Source organism: Dipteris shenzhenensis, chromosome 20 (genome assembly GCF_047967505.1).
Source record: "Dipteris shenzhenensis isolate YYH24624 ecotype China chromosome 20, Dip_SZ_1.0, whole genome shotgun sequence".
In the NCBI taxonomy this organism is placed as follows: domain Eukaryota; kingdom Viridiplantae; phylum Streptophyta; class Polypodiopsida; order Gleicheniales; family Dipteridaceae; genus Dipteris; species Dipteris shenzhenensis.
Window position 1 is genome coordinate 47,224,401 of NC_141615.1, and position 24,738 is coordinate 47,249,138.

Consider the following 24,738-nt stretch of genomic DNA (forward strand, 5'->3'; position numbering starts at 1 on the left):
AATCCAAATTTAGGCAAATTAAGAGTTAGGATCCTAACTCTTAATTTGCACAAAGCAGCAAAGAAAACTGAAGCATTCCTAAATTCAGTTTTCTTTGCTACTTTGTGCAAATTAAGAGTTAGGATTCAGATTCCTAGCTCTTAATTTGGACCAAAAGCAAAGAAGATTGCGTGGCGAACATCAGGCTTTGTGCTATTGAATCAAGAAAAGAAGATTGTGTGGCGAACAGCAGGCTTTGCGTCTAACCGAATTTAAGATGCTGCTCTCGAGAAAGATTCAAGCAAAGAAGATTGCGTGGCGAACAACAGGCTTTGTGCCAAACTAAATTTAAGATGCTGCTCTCGAGAAAGATTCAGTAGCACAAAGCCTGCTGTTCGCCATGCAATCTTCCTCCAATCAAAAGCAAAGAAGATTGCATGTGAATCTTAACTCTTAATTTGGACCAAAAGCAAAGAAGATTGCGTGGCGAACAGTAGGCTTTGTGCTGCTGAATCTTTTTGGAGAGCCATTCATTCTGGCATGTAGGCTTTGTGCTACTGAATCTTTCTCAAGAGCCATTCATTCTGAGCGTTCGTCCTTTTGATTTCTTCTTCAGACGTGGAACAGCAGGCCCCTACATTAACCATGCTTCAAGAATTGGAATTTCCTTTTCACTTGCATGACTAGGTAACCTCCACAACTCTTGTAGACAACTCCACTAAATGTTAGCTGCACATCTTGTCGGTGAATCTTTCCATTGAACACATTTTTTTTAAATCTTGGCAATGCGAACAAATTTAATATTTGGCATGTTTCTAAAGACTTCGCTCCCATGAACGTTCTCAAAACTCCATAACATTATCGAGACCACAATTAAATATAGTTCCTAGAGCATGCGAACTTGCTTGAGCCTCATCTGCCAATATAAATCTTTTCAAATGAGATCCTTTGACTTGAAAGACCTTGAAGTGAAGTTGAACCTATTGCTTGACCTTGTATGGATGCCCATTTGTGATGAACTACGATAAACATATGCTCCTTTGAATTTTGATTCTTTTTCTAAGTTGAATACCATTCTTTATGGCTTGTCATGTGTGCTCTTGAATGTGAGTCTACCAACCATTTTGGTTTATCAGATTGAGAAAATTCACCAATTCTTTGGATGGAAATAAAAACTCCATGAGATTTGTACTTGTTCTAATCATTCTATTTCGACCTATGACTTTGAGACTAATCTCTTTTCCTTTTACAAAACTCTGATACCCCATGTCTAGGAATTCCATAATAATTGCAATTCAGCCTTTTCCCATAAGGAAATTCGTCATTCTAAACTTCCATGGCTGGAAGTTGTTCTTGTCAAGCTTTTCAGTGGCAATCTGTGAAAGAGAATCAGACGCCATTACAGAACACTGCAAAATATTCTGTCATTGCAAAAAACACAGCTTTTGCCTCACAGGGGCAAATCTGCAAAATTGATGAAAGTGGTATTTGACCATACAGTCACTTCCTAGTGACGATTTTGCATCAACAGGCAATAAGGATGATTCTGCAACTCCCAATATCTCTGCGCACAGGCATACGATGCAATTTCTGTGGCAACTTTTCACTGACCTACAGAGCAGTGGTTGCATAGAAAAATCAGGGCCTTTTTCTCAGTGCTTGCGGAGAACTTTCGCCTCCAAAACGGGCCCCAAAATGGCCTCGAATCAAAGAAATAAAGTCACCGAGGGCTTTGCCATCGCCCGCAGCATATATTGCCCTCTTGCCACACTGCGAAGGGCATCTCAATCTGAGACAATGCACTCTTATGAGCGTTGCTTTCCCTTATTAGAGGTTGATGGCTGATTGTAGCCTTTGGCACATCCTCTGTCTCTCTAGGCATTAAATTTCCCTTTCCTATCTAAAAACCATAGCCTCTAGCTAACAAAATCTTTTTCATGACTTTGTTGTCATTGGATCCTCCTTTGCAGATTCAATCCTACATGGTAGATGATGGATGGTGCTAATTGTGAACTCTTACATCCACTTGCCCTAAGGATCTCCAACTCCGGTTCTAAATTATCTCAAAACTTGAGGATTTTTCCTTGTAACCATGGAAGCTACAAGTTCTTCATATTCTTTGTCTAATCCATTTAAGACAATTTGCATTAATTGTTGTGATGTCAAATTTATGATCAATTATATATGGCTAGTCTACTAAATCCTTTAGCCTCGACAAAAAAACTAGAACTAGTTTTGATGAATCTATCTTTGTCATATTAAATTTGTTATTAAGAAAGAGAAACCATGACATATTTTTTGCGACAAATCTATTTTTAAGTACAATCCATGCTTCAAATGGATTATTTATCCCAAACGATAAGTATGATTTCATCCCTAATACCTTGATCATGTATAAAGCTTATTCATCTTCCTCATCCCATTATGAATGACCATCAAGGTTGAATAATTCTCCAAAGCTTGTTGTCTCCAAGAATATTTCCATTTTGAAATAAAATTATTGTCATCTAGCTTGCTATTATTATATAAAAAGATTCTATCATCATGTTTTGACATATCGTCAAATGAATGTTGTCCAATGAATACTATTTTTTATTTATGAAACAAGTTAAGGAAAACTTGAGTAATTTAATGCAAAGAGATTTTTCTTTGGTTTAAACAATGCTTAACTTTGATTGCTTCTTTTCTAGGTGTTTGGAGGGCTCTATGGCCTTGAAATTACCACAATTTGAAAAATAAAATAGTTTCTAAAAAATGCCAAATGTGGGATTACTTGGAGGTTTTTGGACCTTCAAATGAAGCTTGAATGCCTAAGCCCAATTGTCTTTTCAAAACTAGAATTAGGTTCCAACTGGGTTATGTGGAGCCTTTGGAGTGGTTTTGATCAACTAGTAGTTGACTTCCTTTGAGTGGCTTAGTGGTGAGTTAAGGACCTTTTGCCATGGTGAAGGATCTAAATTCACCATTTGGAGCAAAAAATTTCCCTTACACCTCTTGATTTGAGTCAGTTGTTAAATCAACACTATTTAACTCTGATCTGAGTTAGGAATCTAGGGTGGAGATGTCAAGATTTTAGGCCAAAAAGTGTTCAGGATCTTAGATTAAAGGTGCCATGGATATAGGAACCAAAACTATTCTTGAAGTGGGGCCAGGATGTGTTTCAAATTTTCAAACTAGAGGTGTTCAGAATCTGGGACTTGGATGTGTTCTAGAGTTAGGAATCAATTGGATCTAGGGATTGGAAGTGTTGGTGCAGATCTAGCAGCAAGACCTTTTGTTTGGAGGCACCTGTGAATCAAGAGCTTTTTTTTACAAGGATTGCCTTGTTCCGTCGCTACAAGGTTGAAGGCGGCTCTAGATGTTAGTGTGCTCCACCATGTGTGGCTTAGTTTTTTCCTTTCATGGATTACATCCTTCCCTTTTGGTTTGTATGGTACCATTGACTCGATAGATTTTTTGCCATTTTCAATGGGTTTGTGTCACTTGTGCCTTTACTTGTGTAGCACGCTTCTCTACTCGATCAACCTTTGTAGATTTCTTTGAGGAGCCATATGCATCTATGGCATCAGTTCTCATGGGCATTGAATCTTAATACATCAAGGGTGGTGCAAACGAGGTCTATTGGGGGTGTGACCTATGTGCAAGCTCTTAGCTCAAATTCTAAGATGACCTCTTATGATTCCAAACAAGAGTAAAAAGATGGATTCTCCGAGAGAAGAGGGGCTGCTCCATGGCATGCCCCTCTAACCCACAAACAAAGAACGAGTCTAACACCTAAGGAGACTAATAGAGAATTGAGTAAACTAACACGCACTATTGATGGAAAAAGTCTCACTCTCCCATACTAATACATTCAAACTGACATAAATTGAGCTGTAGGACCCTCTTTTCAAGAGTTATTGACATAATCTTTAGGAAAACAATATCTAGAGGATGCATGATGACTGCAAGCCCATGATAATCTCTATGACTTAGAGAACTGCAAATGATCTCAGATATGGATGGGACTTAGAACTATATCATGAGCTCTGATACCATGTTGAGAGAAGTTAGAGGAATCGACGGAGAGAGGAGGAAGGAACTAGTCACCACAAATTGAAGAAACTATATAAATGTACACCTCTGTATTGCATAAAGATGTCTTATGAGATTATATATATAACCCTAGTATCTTGGGAACCCTAATAGGGACTTTACACCTGATCTTACATGTGGGTTCTACCACTCCTATAATACACATATGCAATTTACATCTACACAACATTCCATCCAGAAGAAAAAAAACCTTTCCACCAATGAAAATTTTCCTGCAGAGTTTCTTAGGAAATAATTTTTAAATTTTTGTTTGCTCATTCAATTAATAGTTTTCAAGATTCACATCTGAGCACCTCCTGATCTTTCAATTGCCTCTATTAAAGGCCTTTAGGCCTTTGCACATAGACCAGCTTTTGTGATGAATCAGATAGTCCCAAGCACCTAAAATTATGTCTAAAGTAACAAAGGTGACCTTTATGTTTTCCTAAAGAAAAGAAAGTTTTATTAATGCTTGACAAAAGAACAAACCATACAAACCTATTTGTGTGGCATTTGAGTAGATCATTGAAGGTCCATAGGACCATGCAGCATCGCCAATGGTGAGGTACACCTACTCTCTCAACTCCCCTCCCCAAACAAGCACCCCCCCCCCAACTCTCTCACACACATAATCATCTACACTGGTCACAACTACCCTTGGCCTACGTTGACAAGTAGCAAGGGTCATGTAGCAGGCTCACGTCGGTGAACACCCAAACTACCTGAGCTATGCTGCTCCACTAAGAGAGTATTCCTTTACTTGCAAAAGACGAAAGCCAAACTTTGATAGGGAGTAGGTTGCTCCTATTTGCCTCACTGACCTACCTACCTTGTCTTATCTTGTAGATCAATGGCTAAGCTCATGTGTCAACCTTTATTTGAGATCGACATCAACCAAAAATAATTGCTTGCTATGTGTCACATTGTCAACAATCTTTTTTTCTGGTGTACACATTTTGATATGCCTTAGCTTTGCTAAGGCTTCTTCTAGGTAGTAGGTGGCTTTGTGTAGGTACATGGTGTTTGATGCTATTTGCTCCCCTTTGCTTTTCATTAGAAGAACGTTATTTCTAAGAAGACACCTCTTCTCCTATTTTTGTTTGCAAGTGCCATGGCTCCATGTACTTCACTAGTAGGAGTCTGTCATAGATCATCGCTATTGGATTGTCACCTCGATGGGATCATTGCATTGATGTTTGATGTAAGTGATCTTCTGCCATGTGCTGTTTCACCTTATCTTTGCACTTGTTTGGTTGAATAGGCTTTGTCTTGCATGGATTCGTCTTAGCAAATTGTCAACTATTTGAAGGTGGTTCTTCAACAATGCCCTTGATTTAAGTGTCACTATGAAGATGCCTCTATGTTTTGCCAGTTTTTTTGAAGGTACTACCCTTTGAGTTTGTCCATTGCTATAGGTCTATTGAAGGTTGCAAGTTCTTAGGATATATCTAGAACCTTAGCTATGGCCCAAATAGTTTCTTTTGTAGGTATACAATCCCATCTTCTTCCTAGAATTTGTCTTCCTAGTTGCAAGTTGCAGTGCTTTCTCCTTCATGAGGGAGGAGCCTCACAAGCGAGAACTCTACCTTCATAGTGTGTGCTCTCCTCTTACTAGTATAGAAGACCGCCCAATGAAGGGGCTTCACTAGCCTAGCAACCTTGCTTTGATACCATGATAAAAAAATGGTGTTTCTAGACTAAATTGCCACGCATAGGTACAAGTAAATGCACACACACAAATGAGTTATTGTAATTGAAAATGCCAACAATAGCTTGAATAAAAGCATACACAATAGAAAGTGCATCAACTAATTGCAAACCCAACACATAGAAAACCTAGCATGTGGAGCTAAGAAGGGTGAAGCCATTGGTGTCTTCCCACAAAATCCAGGGCTTTAGCCCCATCTTGTGTGCCATTAACACAATGTGCCCAATCACGTGTCTCCTCAAAAGTCTTTAACCACCTATCCATGGCATAACATCATGGGTGCCCTAACCTAGGACTCTACGTCTAGTAAGTAGCTACCACTATTTTGATTTGCTAGCCCCACAGGGTGATTTAATGAACTAACTTCATATTTCATCACTAGCATTTCTAGCAAAGAGGACTCTGGAAAGCTCGAGCAATGCGGGTAGAAGTAACAAAAGCTGGGATAAAAGAGACCACATTTGTTTGAGTTATGTGTGCATTATGCGATTGTCTTCCAACAAAGAGGACTCTCAAAAGTTTGAGCACTTGGAGGACATGGTGCTAGGAGAAGTAAGAAAGGATGGAATAAAAGAGACCACATTTGTTTGAACTGTTTGTGCATTATGTGATTGTTTGCCATAGCACACAGTCATACGCAACAAACTATCAAGTGTGATGACTTTGTTCTTTGGTTATGTTCATATTTTATTACCAAATCTTATTACTATGGTTTTTTTAAAATGTTACGAGATTAGACAACACACACAGTCACACACAACAAACTATCAATTGTGATGACTTTGTTCTTTGGTTATGTTTGTATTTTATTCCCAAATCTTGTTACTATGGTTTTTTTATAAAATGTTATGAGATTAGACAAGCTTTGATTAATCACTAATTTGTGTCTTTCATCAAACTACCCCATTGAAAACAAAAAGGTGAATGTCCTTTTGGGCTTGGTGAGTTTTGCTTTTTCAAATAAAACTTCTTGGGAAAATCTCAATCAAATCAAGGGTATCTTGTTCAAAGTGAACTCTATGTCTATCACCCATCTTGAGACAATGCATAGAAGGCTTTCTAATCAGTATTATAAAGTCCTCTTAGGTCCTAGAAAAGCATTGAGACATCTTACACATTAGTTGTCTCACATTAAGCTCATTTCCTTTGCACATGTAGCATAGAAAGCTATAAAGGAATTATACAATGACAATTCCTTCTTCCATTTGGTAAAAATGGCTGCACTATTTCTTGAAACATCTGTTGTTGGCAATATGCTTTTGATGGTTAGACAAGGGAAGTAAATAGAACATAAGAAGTAGATGTCCATGTGAGGTGCCAATAATCTTTTTACTATATTCTCTTGCCACTAATTGAAATCCCTATCAGGTATCTTTACTGAGCATTTTTTGCATAAGAATGCTCATTTAGGGGAGATCAAAAGGAAATACTATAGTCGTGACAAGTAGTTATACATTGAATGAAGAGAGTGTCGACTACTTTTGCATTATCTTTCTCCATTAATGCCTTTAGTGCTAGCCTTTCTCACTGCTGAGTCTATCCTTCACCTCTGGAGTCCTATCAAACTTTAACTAGTACAAAGAAAATTGTATATATGAGTGCTCAACTTTGTGTGTGTGCACGCGCTACATAGCGCACATGCACATGTGCATGTGCATGTTATTAATTACACATATGTTGTGATTAGTAGCATGGGCATTATACAATTGTTAATAGATCCCAATGATTGTGTTTTGATTAAATCAAACAATACTACGTTCATGAAGTTTCCCATAGTACATTTACTCTATAATAATGATGCATAATCTATGACATATATACATGTACACATAGTATGTCAATGGACATCTCACATGAGATCAAGGAATCTCATATGAGAGGTATGCCTTGAATTTCACAAATGGTGATCAAATTCTATTATTACATGGGACTCAATCAAATTCTTAAACATGAGATGTACTAGTGATAATCACATGACTAGTGATTAATCAATGGTCAAAGGACAGCCGGTGCAGCCTATGGAAGTTGACTATCACCACTTGCATGTAGGATGCTCTTTCCCAAAAGTAATGGGTGCTGAGTGAGCAACCCTCCCTAGCACTAGCATTGGCGCGGGGAGGTGCTCTTAGGTACATTGGTCATTAGAGCATTCCTTCATACGAGGGCGAAGCTTGGATTTGAAAGGCTTGAAGGAGATCAAGTTTTTAAGTCTTAAGTTCACAAGCCATTACTCAATCGGGAAGTTTGTTGTCAAGGGTCTTGCTCCAAATCAAACACATCTTACGAAAGTCTTGCATATCCTCTAGCTCATCCCATAGTCCGTGTAGACACTCTCTCTTTAAACTTTAAAATCCATGTGTTTATTCATCTTGAATTCTCTTCTTGTATAAAGGCCTCATAGTTAATTGTTTCCTATCCATGTGCCATGCGTACTAGACTATATTCAACACGACAAATAAAGGGGCACTCCTCCTTAGCCCACCCCAACCATTTAATAGAGCCAATGGGTTGTAGGTCATTCCATTTCAAGAGCCCTTATCTTGTCTTTTGGATTATTGTGCTTTTTTTTATAAAGGGAATCGTGATAAACTAGAGACATTTTTTGGTAGGGGGACATAGCCTCTCTTAAAGTATTAGTGCCCATCCACCAAATCTAGGAGATCTTCTCTACTCTTCCTTGTACCCAAACCTTCATGCCACATTTTGATAGAGCTTGTTGCATTTTCGCCCAGGCAGGCCATTAAATAGCCTTTACTCAATCGGGAAGTTTGTTGTCAAGGGTCTTGCTCCAAATCAAACACGTCTTACGAAAGTCTTGCATATCCTCTAGCTCATCCCATAGTCCGTGTAGACACTCTCTCTTTAAACTTTAAAGTCCATGTGTTTATTCATCTTGAATTCTCTTCTTGTATAAAGGCCTCATAGTTAATTTTTTCCTATCCATGTGCCATGTGTACTAGACTATATTCAACACGACAAATAAAGGGGCACTCCTCCTTAGCCCACCCCAACCATTTAATAGAGCCAATGGGTTGTAGGTCATTCCATTTCAAGAGCCCTTATCTTGTCTTTTGGATTATTGTGCTTTTTTTTATAAAGGGAATCGTGATAAACTAGAGACATTTTTTGGTAGGTGGACATAGCCTCTCTTACAGTGTTAGTGCCCATCCACCAAATCTAGGAGATCTTCTCTACTCTTCCTTGTGCCCAAACCTTCATGCCACATTTTGATTGAGCTTGTTGCATTTTTGCCCAGGCAGGCCATTAAATGTAATTCATCTTGTCTGATTTGAAAATTTCATTCGGTTCTAAGATGGCATAAAGAAATGTAGAAAAGAGAGCAATTACGAAAACTCAAGGGAGCTTGCAAATTGCAATGACGAGAAGAAACGTGGAAAAAGAAGACGATGGAGACATTCCATGGGGAAGGCTTGAAGATGGAATAAAGGTTTTATTAGTGCTAGAGTGTTTGGTCCATCTAGCATACTAACCACTCTCTTTGACGTTCCTTCATGGTTCTTTGTGAGGGTTTAAGGGAATGATGAATAAGTGGACTAGAAAGACCCTTTAACTTGTCCATCAAGGCTTAGAGCAGCCCCCGCATGACTAGCACCGCTATCCCAGCCCTGCTAGCAACCTTGATTCCAGGTCCCCATGAGGTTGTTACATGCTGCACTCAGCATTTGCCTATCAAGGCCAGCCTTCGCAAAATCTCCATCTCCGGCCAACGTTGACAGCCTTTGCAAAATCTCCATCTCCAACCCAACGTTGGCCTGCTACACTAGAAGAACTGGTGAAGACTGCATTGAATGCACCTTTGGCTTTGAAAGAGACTAGACACTAGACAGGCACATTGCAGCCTATTGTGGATCGAACCCATAACCTGTATACAGAATTGCTCTTACCACTGTACCACACATACGCTTGTGCATACATGATATTTGACTATAAGAATATGTTTATAAACAAGCCCCCTACTATGTCCGGCGCCGGAAAAGAGCTCCGACGATTGTTGGGCCCGTCGCGTCCGCTACAGACAAACTCGATACCCTGATATCTATCCTCATCCACACTAATACGACAGAGAGGATTGATTGCAAGAAGATATCGCAGGATGAAGATCACTTGAGACTACCTTTAGAGCTTGGAGACAATAGGGAGCTCTTAGGTCCCAACACAAGTTCACTTTGGTCACCTTTACACAACTTCATTCTTTACGTAGAAGGTCCAGCTTTAACATTCCTTCCAAGCCATCGTTTCTGCGGCTGTGCCCTACACAACAGCGTACCAAGCTCCAGACAACCCAAGCTACTCTTAAGTTAGCAGTTCCCCTGCATTGCTACATGTAAACAAACAAGGATTACAAAATGTATAAGACAATGAAAGAGCCGGACCACCCTGTAGGATTGGCGGGCACTAGTGAGGTTTGCATCACAGTTTGGGGGGCTAGTGAGGAAGCGACAAGAGGTAGATAATAGCTGGCAGTGCTTCACTGCGTCCTCCTTATGAAAAAAGAGAAGCTGTGACGAATTAAATATCATGTTGCATTTCAGGGAGGAAAGAGCAGGAATTTGATCAACAGTACTTTTATCTAAGCTCTGGAAAAGTTTTTGTACAGTTTGGAAGCCATCCTGATCAGTTGACCATTTGAATGCTCCTCCGTTCCAAGTGACAGCGATCCTGTAAAGCTGGGCATATCAATGCAGTCTAACATCTAAGCAACGCTGCATCTTTAGAATTCGTTGAATTAACTGGACGGACTCGGAACACAAATTACCTGTCAAAAGGTTCTGGCAAGAAATCGAGATCGAAGTTAGTGGATTGAAGCAATTCAGCGATCATTTCTGTAACAATCTATGGTTGGATTGATGATATTCATCCTTTGACTTTGGGCTGCTGGACTCAAAGCTTTTTGGACATGGGGCTTCCTCAGGTGGACTGCGGTACTCGAAGCGTACTCGGCTACATTCCTGCAGGGGGCATATCTGGATCTTCCCACAACTTCACGCTCCCCGGCTCGACACAACGTTGCATTGAAGTTCAGGGTTGATGCTTGGAAACATCTGATCTCTCTCTCAATTGGAAGCAGCTGAGTCTTGCAAATGCTCGATGACAAAGGTAGAATGAGCCATGCAGACCAGATAGGAGGCTCAACCTGATATTCTCGGTGGGCATTTCTCATTCTGCCATGCCACATTTTCCATGTTGATCGACCGTGTTCTTTTGGTAATAATTCAACACTTCGTAGCTGGATCGTTCATGTATGTCGCAGGAAAGTCACGATATTGGCTTGGAACTTTGCAGAGCGCTGAGGATGCAGCTAAGGCCTAGGATGAAGCAACTCGTTTTCTTTGAGGGCCTCGCAAAAACAAACTTTACCTGCGCTGCTTCTTTCTCCTCTCATCCCTCTACCATTCTGTCCCTAGCATAGCTACTCCAATTCGCCCAAGATCATGCACGGCTAAAGAAATCTTCAATTGATGAAGCATAGAAAGCCTGCCCATAAACCTCAACGCAAAGACTTGGATATACCTTGTCAATTAAGCCGTCAAGAGAGTAGATTGACTTCCTTCCACGTTCAGGCTGTGTTCGTATTCTCTTAGGGCCTTAGCACATGGATGGGTTTAGGATGGGAATATTTTTGTCATCATTACTCCCATCCTACACCAAGTGGTCTAGGATGGATTTAGAATGGGAGTAGCCACTTTTTCACCCATCCTGGATCATGGCCTCTAGACCCTGGCAGCCAGAATGGGTTCCCCTTTTTTAAGGATTTAAAAACATGGAAGGATGACATGTGTCCTTGTGCCACAAGGTCCCCACCTCTTAAACACATGAAATGATGCCATGTGTCCTCTTCCTCCTAAACCCATCCCTAGTTCTTTTTTTGTTAGCACATGGTGGGATGGGAATAGGATAGAAATATGCATGGGACCACCTTTTCCCATTCCCATCCTATTTCTTCCCATGTGCTAAGCCCCTTAGCCCTAGTGACCTTGCTTCGGAAGTAGGCCGAGAACGTGAACAATATCGGCTATTGACCAACATAGAATGACCTAAGTAATGGATGCTTCCAGTCCATAGGTGACAAAATCTACTAGCCTAAATCATGTGTTTTTCTCTTTTGAAAAGTTGGAATCATTACTAAGACCTTCCCCAAGGGTCATGCCTCCCAACCCAGCGAGCCAAACACTCGCCCGAACCACCTTAACTCTAGCTGTTCGTCCAAATTCTTCGATCTAAGAATGAGTGATAATTTCACAAAGTAGCCTATAGAAAATTACAACCAAAAGTATAAGATCAAAGATTCACACTTCCATGAGAACAAATGTAGATTCCAATTTACTTATACCAATTCATAAAAGTGATGTGTGATTGACACATAAACCCCACTCTTCTAAAAAAGACTAGTCACTAGAGAATGACCAGTCACCTATTAACTCATCTTGACCAAAACTTCTTTGACTTGTAGGACTAGACTCTTCATCTTCTTGCTAACAAGCCATGCACCGCACCCTAGTGGGCTTAGGCAAAAGGAAACTTCAAAAGGGCATAGCACCACCACCAACTCAATCCTTAAGGCAAGAGAATCCATCTAATTAATTTTTTAAAGCACATAACGAAAGAGAATTCATGTAATTCATGTTCTAAAACACACACAAGCAAGAGAAGTTAATGTAGATCTTTTTAAACAAAGTCGACAATGTACTCTCCAACTACAATAGGTGTATGAGGGGGGGTCACGGAAAGCATGATGGCCATCCATTTCATAGCCCACTTATCTAGTTGGAATCTTGATTCCCTTGCTCTATAAAACTAAAATTGCCACCTGTGCATTCAACAAAAGGACATCTTAAAATAATGTCTTTAACAGAAGTATATTTAAGAGGGGTATCATCAAATTTTAGAGAAAAAGGTTATTAATTTATATAGAAAAAGGGTGTCTTTTAATCATACAATATTCATAAATAAGCAAATAGGGCTTGAATGCATGTGATATATAGGGTTCACATTTAATAAGTCCCCTCAGCCTTTCTTGCCTTCTCCTTTCTAAATGCTCCAGTGTACCTACACGAGACTACTTCCCTACATCTTGGCATCTCCTAATAAACCCTCTCCCACAACCCCTCTTAGATGTAGTTGAAGATTTTCTCCCAGCCCACACCTTACCTGCCTCATGCTCCCAGATGTAGTTGAAGGTTTTCTCCCTTCAGCCCACACCTTACCTGCCTCACCCTCGCCACACATTTACCTCATGTGTGATATGTAGTAGAAGGTTAGTAGTGGTTTCGTATCTGCTTTTTTTGTTTCAATAGGCCCCCTCCTTTTTCTACTTTTTGGTCTTACAATAACGTTTATGAACTACTAGTGTATAGCATTTTCTTACTTTTTTCTTTTACGACGACCAAAAAATTCAGTTGTCTATCTGTTATGCTCTATTACATTCCAATATGTCATCTTATTAATGCATCAACTTTGCTAAGGTCCACTTCCTAAGTTTTACATTTCATCGCCTAGCATAACTTGTTAGAGATTCTTCGATGTCCCAACTCTTCTAAGAGCAAAGTTAGATCTTCCTTTTAGAATTTTGCATGTGTTCAGTTGTTGCTCATGGCCCCTGATCTTATGTATGCATTTCTTAGTTTGCTACTAGATGTTTACTAGATTGGGGATGGCTTGGATTTATTTTTGGTGATGGTATGCATACTCTATGGTCATTGTGTGACTTTGATCTTTTTGTTGTATGTGATGTGGATTGTTCTCTTTGTCGATTGGGTGGAAAGCCAATTATGATGGCAAAAATGAAAGCTCAATAAAACTAGAAAACTTGTTATGAAGCATAAAAATGCATTATGAAACTGAAAAACCAATTTTGATTTTAAAGCTAGAAAACTATGTCAGAGATGGGAAAATCAAGATGGCCAATCTAATTTTGAATTGTTGCAATGTTTTTCCAAGCAAGGAACTATGATTGTTATATATTTTAGGGTTGAAAAATGTGAAGCACATATTTGAGTGCACATGATGATTATGAGAGTGGCATATTCTTTCAAACCTACATAGTATTCCAAAATGGTTTTTCCAATGAGGCAACAAAGCATTCATGATATCTTGTTACGTATCATCTATGAATTGCTTTTCAAAGTGTAGCATGTGTTACAGTAAATTGTAGAGGGTTCTTTTGTCATTTATGATGGATCTATAAGAATTGACATGAACTAGCACTTTTTCTTTTGGGTTCTCTCATATTAAAATTTGCTCTTGGCACTTCATAGAAAAACACCGATTACTTGTGCTATTTTTTACGTGCGTGCGTGTGTGTGTGCGCGCGCGCGCGCGTGTGTGTGTGTGTGTGTGTGTGTGTGTGAGAGAGAGAGAGAGAGAGAGAGAGAGAGAGAGTTACAAAAAAAAAAGTGTGTGTGTGTGAGAGAGAGAGAGAGAGAGAGAGAGAGAGAGATTAATGTCCTCGGGAAGCCTCACGGGCCTATGGAACACAACAGACATCATTGGGAGTGTATATAGCACTCACAAAGTTATTATAGGTTAACTATGGTCTATTGCAAAAGATAATTAGCTTGCATTACAGTTTAAGCCTGAGAGTCTTTGAGTTTGGATTTGAAGTCTTTGATTTTCCATCTCTATAAATAACCATTTTCCTTCCTTACGGCTTCCTTCACTTTAGTCAATTCTATTGCTTTCATGTTGAGCTGAGTAGGAGTAAGCTCCTCTGAGATCCATGTTTTTGTGCCTCTCAGTTTGTTGCTTGCTTGAGACCCTTACTTCTTGCCTTCCCATAAACCTCAACGCAAAGCCTTGGATATACCTTGTCAATTAAGTCATCAAGAAAGTAGATTGGCATCCTTCCACATTCAGGCTGTGTTTGTATACTCTTAGCTTTAGTGACCTTGCCCTAAAGTAGGCCGAGAACGTGAGCAATATTGGCTATGTGACCAACATTGAATGACCTAAGTAATGGATGCTATGAGTCCAGAGGTGACAACTAATTAGCCTAAATCATGTAGTTTTCTCTTTTGAAAAGTTGGAATCATTACTAAGACCTTCCCCAAGGGCATGCCTCCCAATCCAACGAACCAAAAACTAGCCCATTCTATGCACGAACCACTTTAACTCTGGCTGTTCATCCAAATTCTCCGATCTAAGAATGATTGATAATTTCACAAAGTAGCCTACAGAAAATTATAACCAAAAGTATAAGATCATAGATTCACACTTCCCTCAGAACAATTTTAGGTTCCAATTTATTTATACCAATTCATAAAATTTATGTGTAATCGACACATAAACCCCTCTTCCTAAAAAAGACTAGTCACTAGAGAACAACTATCTATTAACCTCACCTTGACCACAAACTTCTTTGACTTGCAGGACTAGACTTTTAATCTTCTTGCTACCTTAGATGATCTCAACAACCCATGCACCCTAATGGGCTTAGGCAAAAGGAAACTTCAAAAGGGCATAGCACCACCACCAACTCAGTCCTTAAGGCAAGAGAAACCATCTAATTTAATATTTTAAAGCACATAACAAAAGATAATCCATCTAATTCATGTTCTAAAATGCACACAAGTAAGAGAAGTAGATATTTTTTTAAAAAGTTGACAATGTACTCTCCAACTACAATAGGTATATGAGGGGGGGTCACAAAAGCATTATGCCCATCCATTTCATAGCCCACTTATCTAGTTGGAATCTCAATTCCCTTGCTCTGTAAAACTAAAATCGTCGCCTGTGCATTCAACAAAAGGACATTTTGAAATAATGTCTTTAACACAAGTATATTTAAGAGGGGTATCATCAAATTTTAGAGAAAAAGGTTATAAATTTATATAGATACAGTGTCTTTAATCATACAATATTCCTAAATAAGAAAATCTCAAGCAAATAGGGCTTGAATGCATGTGATATGTAGGGTTCACATTTAATGAGCCCCCTCAGCCTTTCTTGCCTTCTCCTTTCTAAATGCTCCATTGTACCTACATGAGACTAATTCCCTACATCTTGGCATCTCCTTATAAGCCCTCCTCCAACCCCCCTTAGCTCCCAGATGTACGTGAAGGTTCTCTCTCTTCAGCCCACACCTTACCTGCCTCACCCTCGCCACACATTTAGCTCATGTGTGAAGGTTAGTAGTGGTTTCGTATTTGCATGTTTCGATAGGCCCACCTCCAATTTCTACTTTTTGGTCTTACAATAACATTTATGAACTACTAGTGTATAGCATTGCCTTACTTTTTTTTCTTTTACGACGACCAAAAAAGCCAGTTGTCTATCTGTTATGCTCTATTACATTACATGTCATCTTATTGATGCATCAACTTTGCTAAGGTCCACTTCCTAACTTTTACATTTCATCGCCTACTAGAGATTCTTCAATGTCCCAACTCTTCTAAGAGCTGAGTTAGATCTTCCTTTTGGAATTTTGCATGTGTTGAGTTGTTGCTCATGGCCCTTGATCTTATGCATGCATTTCTTAGTTTGCTGCTAGATGGTTACTAGACTGGGGATGGCTTGGATTTATTTTTGGTGATGATATGCATACTCTATGGTCATTGTGTGACTTTGATCTTTTTGTTATATGTGATGTGGATTGTTCTCTTTATCAATTGGGTGGAAAGCCAATTATGATGGAAAAAATGAAAGCTCAATAAAACTAGAAACTTGTCATGAAGCTTAAAAATTGATATAAAGCCTAAAAATGGATAATGAAACTAAAAAACCAATGCTAATGTTAAAGCTAAAAAACTATGTTAGAGATGGGAAAATCCGTATGGCCAATCTAAATTTGAATTGTTGCAATGTTTTTCCAAGCAAGGAACTTTGATTTGTTAAATATTTTAGGGTTGAAAAATGTGAAGCACATATTTGAGTGCACATGATGATTATGACAGTGGCATATTCTGTCAAACCTACATAGTATTCCAAAATGGTTTTTCCAATGAGGCAACAGAGCATTCATGATATCTTGTTATGTATCATCTATGAATTGCTTTTCAAAGTGTAGCATGTGTTATAGTAAATCATATAGGATTCTTTTGTAATTTATGATGGATCTATAAGAATTGACATGAACTAGCACTTTATCTTTTGAGTTCTCTCATATAAAATTTTTTCCTTGGCACTTCATAGAAAAACATTGATTACTTGTGCTTGTGTCCCAACTTGGAGATCACAAACTATGTCTTTTGAATCCCATTCAATCTGAGGGGTTGCTGCTATGATGTGGTCAATCTTTTCTTCCATATTTTCTTCATGCCAACTCTTAGGTAGTCCTCCAATGCATAGGCACTGGGTATTACCCTCTCTCCTTTCCTGTTCTTGTACCTCTTCATTTACTTCACTTTTGTTGATTTTATTGTCCATTGCTGCTATGTTTTCTTATTGTATTGACTTGATTGGTAACCATGTCCTGGACTTTAGTCACCAATTGTCTGCTTCATTGTGTATCTGCATGACCTCCTGTATGATTTCCTTCTTCCTATCGCTTTCCATCTATATTTTCCTCCCCGAAGGCTGCAACCAAGAGTCTGAGCTCTCTCATTTCTTGCTGTAGATAATAGATTTGCTCATTAGGATCAATGCCAATCCTTCGTTTGTATGTCAATGCAAATGGGCTACGTGTTGCTGCAATAGTAGAATCTGAAGCCTTGTTCTTCCAGGTAGAAGCAAAGAGTTTGGTCTTGAGAAACTCCATCTTCGCCATCGTGGATCTGAGTACCCCTTTGCTGAGTCTAACGCCCTAAGTTGAGCCAAGGGCTCAACTCAACCTGGGGCTAACTGTGGCAACGGTTCTCCTACCATCTCAACGAGGCTGTGTCGGGACCTTTGTGAAGATGGACAATATGGAGTGCTTGGACTCTTCCATGTGTGTGGAGTGTGTGTGGTTGTTGATACTGTCACGAGGGTGGATTCCATGAAGTGCCCTAGGGATTCAGGTTCAAATGGATGCTGTAATTCAACACCTAGGCCTAGGCGAACTGAACGACGGAGGTCTTCAAATGGTGCAGGAGCTCTGCAGACAGAGATCTATAGGTGGGTGGTAGAGATCTATGATGGGAGACGAGATCTACATACGGAGATCTATGACAGAGACGATGGTCGATCTACAATGGGCGACAAAGAGCTGTACGGGCTGTATGGGGAGAGAGAGAGAGAGAGAGAGAGAGAGAGAGAGAGAGAGAGGTTGTATTAGTGCCCTCGAGTGCATGTGTGTGTGTGTGTGTGTGAGAGAGAGAGAGAGAGAGAGAGAGAGAGAGAGAGAGAAGTTTGGCTAGTGCCCACATGTATGCATGTGCATGCTCCCCATTGTGTGTGTGTGTGTGTGTGTGTGTGTGTGTGTGTGTGATCCTAGTGCATATGCAAAGGTGTGTTCATGTCACATGAAACATGTCTTTCACCTTTGGCATGGGTCATGAAGCACTTATAGTTTGGCATGCTGTTCACATGATATGTGCATATAAGACATAGTAATTCATTCTTTAGGGCAAGTTGCTTCACGTCTTGCATCATTCATTTATCAATTACACAAGGATCGAGCAAAGCCATGTCTTTCAAAAAATCATGCTAACCTTACACACTTAAAATCAATCAAAACATATTTAGTCATAGGTTGCCTTAATGTAGTGGCATAGCGAAAGCCCAACTACATGATCACCAACACTAGATTGACAACTTCAAATGTGACGAGTCATTACCCACATGTAACAATGAAAGCACCAATAATTATCAATAATGCCATCCATCTCAACTTACTTTTGCTCACTCTTTCAATTGAACAAGAAAGTGACAACCCCTTCAAATAGCCACCTCCAAGCATCCCCTTATATAAAAACCCCCTCTAGAGCTCATAGTATGGCCAACAGAACAAATAAGGATCAATGCATGATAAAAGATAGGTAACAAGTAAGAATAGAACCATATTTTGAACCAAGCATCCAAGAAACCACTAGACAATACTATGCAAGAAGGCAGAGGCGTGAAGGAGGGCGTGCAGCCACGGAAGGGAGAGGGTGTAAAAGAAAGGAACCTAGGCAGCTATGAGGAAAGTGCAGCTAGCAGAGTTGACGACAAGCTTACAGCCAATGCTAGTTGAAAAACTGAGCACTCATCCACAGCATAGACAAACTAAGGAAACCATCTCCTGGTGAAGGTCAGAACCGCAACAGTCAGAACCATGAAGTTGCACACCACGAAGAGTTAGCGGGCAGAACCTAGCAATGAATTGGGTAACACCTAGAACCATCTAGACAAGCAAAGGACTTACCTAGGCATGATCCGAGAACTTCTCATCTGCAAGAGGCACCTCCACCATCATTGACATTGCAGCAAGCAGATCCTCAACAATTCTCCCAACTGCACAAATTTCCGTTACATGGAAGTGGTTAGTTTCTGTGGTCCCTTCGTTGATCCAGTTGGTCCATCTGCTGAGCGGTTTTCTATTTGAGGCTATCCAAACAATGGGAATGGAAGATGGATCTTGAACCCTTCTTCCCCTGTTCTATCTATACCGATGATGCAAACATCAATACAAACTAAGCATTCATAGTCCCCTGTAAGAGACTCCCAAAGAAATAACCACCCAAGGGAAGCTACTTGTTTGCAAAAGAAGATGACAAAACAATAACAAAAAGCCCAAGGAAGAGAAATAATCCAAAGCATCTAATCCTTAGGGGCTGTTTCCAGAGGAATGTGAAAAGGCATTAGGGTGGGGCAAATAGTGATGCATGGAGGCTATATTTAACCATCTGCTGTGGTGAGGTCTAACTACATACATAGGTCTGCCAAAATGAACCTACCATCACCATTTGCCTGCTGGATACTATGCAAGCAGCTTTGTGGCAAGGCACAGGAGCAGCTCATTGATGCAGTGAGTGTAGCTGCAGCTGAACAACCCAATCATGGCAGCAACTTAGGCCAGGCCTCCTGAGGTTCTTCAACAACCTAAGAGGCATGCATGTCTGCCTAAAGAAAGACCCATGTTATTTCAGTAGCTTAACTAGATACCACCTTGATATTGGTGACGCTATGATCAGCACACAGATTCAAATTATAAGCCTCCACCTCAACCACATGGTAAGCTTCTAGACCAAGCCTGTCAACGATGTAAGGATAGTTTCAAATTAAGGTTTTGTGTACTAAATTTGGGTAAGCTACGAAAACAAGACCCAATCTGAGGTCACATCCAACTTCTTTATTTTAACATTAATTAACATTACAAGGCACTTGCTCAATGAGGATAGTAAAACCAAGGACTCGTTAGATTTCACATGGTGAGAGAGGGAGAAAGACAGTGATCAAATGATGAAGACATGTGAGGCAAAGTACGTGGATTGATTGATATTTTATAAAGTACAATGGGCCTCTTTTATAGGCTGAGGCAGCCTTATCTTCCACACACTACACATCCAGGTGATTTCACACAATCAAATCAAATCTAACCTAATTTACTCCCAAAGATCAAGTGACCTTTCAAAACTCACACAAGTCACAAATTCAAAAACCTTTCACACTCTCAATGGCTCCGGAATTTCCAACAAAACCTTCTTCAAGCAAAGGTGGTGAGACCCAACACGCAAAGAGAGAACTGATCTCCAATTCCAAAGACATGGCCTCACTGTATCCAACTCAAAAGAGATACTGCAAAGAGGTGGCCTCAATCCCCACAATCAGCTTGCGACCAGCAATTTGAGACCATGACTCAGTCACCGCCCTTGGTTCCTAATTGGGTGCAAGGTACATCACAGAAACATAGAGCTAAGAGACACACACACACAAAAAAAAACTCAAATACAATCATTTTTGCGGGACTACCCAGGGCAGATAACCTTAACACACACACAAGGGACAATTAGAAAGCCCAATCCTCTCAACCTCAACGAGGTGGACTTGGGTAGTTCCATTTCAACGGATTCCTCCCCGTGGTCCTCTATAGCAAGGTCGGCATGATAGATTTTCTTGTTCTTTTTCCAACTTTCTGGAACATTCGGCTTCTCTATGTCCCATCCTTTTGTAGTATCTGCACTAAATCCTTTTGTTTGTCTCAGTTGGATGTGCTGGCAAAAATGACCTTTGCATCCTTATTTCTCCCGTCTTTCTCTATGACAAGAGACTAAATCATCGAATGTCATGGTTGCAAGTCTCAAAACTTCTAAAGTTTGTTCAAAACAAGCAATTCCATATATGCTTTTAATAAAAACAACCATCTTATCTTCATCATCAGGTTCACATTTTGAACTTGTTGTACAATTGAACCGAATTTTGGTAATTCAGCTTCATTCATCTTCAAATATTCAAAAAGACTTTCAAGTTGGTGATGCAATTACCAAACAACCTCTCCAGCCTGTTCCAGATTTCCTCGGCCATAGACTTGAAGTCAATGTGGTGGATTAGAGAATCTGACAAACCGAGCCCAATAAGGACAATAGCCCTTTCATCACATTGGCTCCACAGTGTAGATTGCTGGGGGTCGGAGTTTCCTGGAACTTCATCATCACCGGATATGATTCCCCATACTCCTCACACAAGGAGAAGCTGTACCTTGGTTTGCCATGTAAGGAAACCATGGCCTGAGAATTTTTCAATCAATGGAGGATTGCCAGCCATTAGGAAAGCCATTGCAAAAGAAGCTGGATAGAGAGGAAGAAAGAGGAGAAGGCAGCCAGCCATTGGGAATGCTTTAATGATGCTACTAGTGCAACATATTTGTTTCGAAATGGCAGCAACAACATCAATAAAAAATGTTGAAAGCAGTTCGTGTCATTTAAGGATAGCAACATGCTTAACAGAAAAACGGAGAGTTGTACTTTAGCAGAAGATGATTCAAATCTGGATTATACTCCTGGTCAGCCAGCAAAGAAGAGTGACGTAAAAGACCCGGCTTTAAAAATGAGGCATATTTTATCTCCAAAATGTGGCCATAGAGAAGGTGTTGCTGCTGTAAACCCCTTTCTCAGGTGTGCAAGGCAGTAACCATAAATAAGAGCAGCAGTAGGCACTTCATATAGGGCTGATTTTTAGATGAATCTTGCTGCAACAGTAGAAATCAGAGAAATGCTAGCGATTCGGATGGAAGGAGGCAGGTTAATGCAGGTTGTATCCTTCACTCTGATGCAGGCAGCAACGTGGGACAGATTTGTGTCAGCTGTCAGCATTGGCGCAAAGGAAGCATGAATCACCTTACAGCAGAATCGTTGCAACCATCCAGCAAATAGTGCCCAGGTCTAGCAGACAGCGCGTGCAGATTTGTGGCCATTTTTTTCTCAGGAAGGTGACAAAGTCATCAGTAGAGGACAGTAGATTTATCTCGAGCAGCCTGTGGCAACATGGGAGAAACAGGACAGAGTTCGAAGCAGATTCGTGGCCAAAAGAAAAAAACAGGACAGATGCAGCTTTGTGTCATCCATCTGCAGCAAGATAAAATGACAGCCATTTTTTGACAGCTGCAATGCACAGCAGTAATGTCGATCTTCTCAGCAGCAAGGAAGAAAACGACAGCTCCAAGCTAGAAGTGGTGGTTTGTGCAGCAACAATATTGTCCAGCAGACAAAGAAAACAGGGACCAAACTCCTCCATCTTCACATGAAAAGGACGATTCCTCCAGCTGCGGGAGTTGAGGAGACAAAAAACTCGTTATCTCTGATATGGTGAGAGAGGGAGAGAGAGAATGATCAAATGATGAAGACATGAGGCAAGTACGTGGATTGATTAATTTTTAGCAAAGTACAATGGGCCTCTTTTATAGGCTGAGGCAACCTTATCTTCCACACACCACATCACAAGTGATGTCACACAATAAAAAAAACTCGTTATCTCTGATATGGTGAGAGAGGGAGAGAGAATGATCAAATGATGAAGACGTTAGGCAAGTACGTGGATTGAATAATTTTTAGCGAAGTACAATGGGCCTCTTTTATAGGCTGAGGCAACCTTATCTTCCACACACCACATCACAAGTGATGTCACACAATCAAATCAAATCTAATCTAATCTACTCCCAAAGGTCAAGTGACCTTTCAAACTCAAAAAGTCACAAACCCATAACCCCTTTCACACTCACACGTAGACTAGAGGCCTAGTTCTCACACTTGGCTCCGAAATTCCCAGCTGGAGTCAAATGCCAAAAGTGTTGCAGCATCGATACATAAAAGCTACCCTAACTGACTTTATCAGAATAAAGACTGCTGCATCATCTGTAATATAATTACATACAGTAACCAGATTAAATAGGAGTTAGGGAGGAATGGTTTTGAATAACAATCATACCTGTAAATACTTAAAAGAGTGTGGAAATAATTTACAAAGAACACTGTCATTGTCCTCAGTTCATGTCTAAACAAATTGCAGCCATGCAGTGGTGCTGTTCTCATATATCCATAACATCTGAAGTCACTTGTTTCAGCAGATCAAGTGGTTCATCATCCAATGATTTTCCTCGTGTGAATCGTCTGATCATTTCTAGAGAATTTTTTGGTTGATCCATTGGCACCATATGACCAGCATCATGGACCTGCATTCCCAAAAAGTGACAAATCCAACCTAAAATGAGTCCAAAATGATAAACAATGGGCATGGATGGTTACAGATCATTTGGGACCCTGATATAATTTAAAGAAAGATCATTTTGTTAATGTTGATACAGAAACGCTGAAAAAAGGTGAAAACAATTGCCCCCTTCGGAAGAAGAAGGGGATGGATTCAAGCAAGTACCCATCGCCTGCAACAGTTAATTTCTGTCAAAGAGATACAAAGAATGGTACCCTCCCATACCCATATTCATCTTGTACTCACGCTTGCACTGGCAAATCACAAATTGCACCCGTAGCAGAAAACCCGAGGAGGGAAGGGTGGGGTGTGAGGTGTCAGGTCTTAGAAAGATGGATTGACATGATTGTTCATCATATGCAACGTTCAAAATTTTGTCAAAAGCTATACAGACAGGGTCCATACTAGTACTCGTACTCGCCCTCACACTAGCATTCGCACTGAGGGGAACCCATCCATTTAGTGCGACAAAGTCTAGTGTAATGCAACACTTAAAGCTTGACTGTTCGAGTGGAGGAAGGGGGGGGGGAGAGAGAGAGAGAGAGAGAGAGAGAGAGAGAGAGAGAGAGAGTATTAGAAAAAGGGGAAGAATACCTTGAGAAAGCTAAGAGGACCGAATTTTTTTGAAACACCAGCCTCTTCGCCATCCACTAAAAATGGTTTTGAAGGAGCCATGGAATAATTCTGCTTACCAGACCAATCGATTGCTGAAACCCATCTTGCATTGCCTAGCATCCAAAATTTACAAGAACAAGGACATGTGAGTACCAGTAAGGAGTCAAGGGTCAAATACTACAATTCAAAGTAATTGATAAAGGTAAGCAAACGATGCGATTCCCCAAAAGATCAAGATAGGCACTTGCACTGTGATATTCAGCATGAGAGTTCAGCACCTAACACTCTTTCTATCACTAATCATGAACAGACAATGACAGCATGGGAATGTGTTCCACGGCATTGGAACACCCTCCGCTCTCCAAAATCCAAAGGAACTTTGAGAACATCGGAACGTTGAATGGGAGCATCCATACCTTCCAGAGAGAGTTGACTTTGTTTCTAGAGAATAACATGTTGCAATGAATGTTGCAAAGAAAACAAGAGTTTTGGAAAACATACAACTGTCAACTTCTACAAATTCTCCCTCAGGTCTGTTATGAGAAGGGTGGCAATGCCAAGACATATAGACATACAGAGAAGGGTAAGATCTTACTTGGAGGCAGGCGGGCTTCCACTCCTGAGCCTCCTCTAGAATAACATCAATTCAATTGAATTTTGAGGAGGTTGCTTGCTGACAAGCAGCCTTTCACTCACAATCCACACATGTGGACTGTTTCACACACATTATACGGCATGTCCCACCATATCAACCCCAGTTCAAGCCGCAACCTTAAGACTTTCCAAGGACAATTATGTCAGAA

The 24,738-nt window shown here is 40.2% G+C and overlaps 1 protein-coding gene across 1 annotated transcript in view; it reads right to left on the reverse strand.

Annotated features, from left to right (window-relative positions):
• Positions 1-22,623: 22,623 nt before the first annotated feature.
• LOC147889763 (serine carboxypeptidase-like) overlaps positions 22,624-24,738 on the reverse strand; it is a 49,120-nt gene continuing 47,005 nt past the window's right edge. The window contains exons 8-9 of the mRNA XM_087391479.1: positions 23,915-24,048; positions 22,624-23,285 (exon numbers count right to left, since the gene is read on the reverse strand). Of these exons, the coding sequence (XP_087247605.1) occupies positions 23,142-23,285; positions 23,915-24,048 (278 nt within the window). The 3' untranslated portion in view covers positions 22,624-23,141. The remainder of the gene's footprint in view (positions 23,286-23,914; positions 24,049-24,738) is intronic.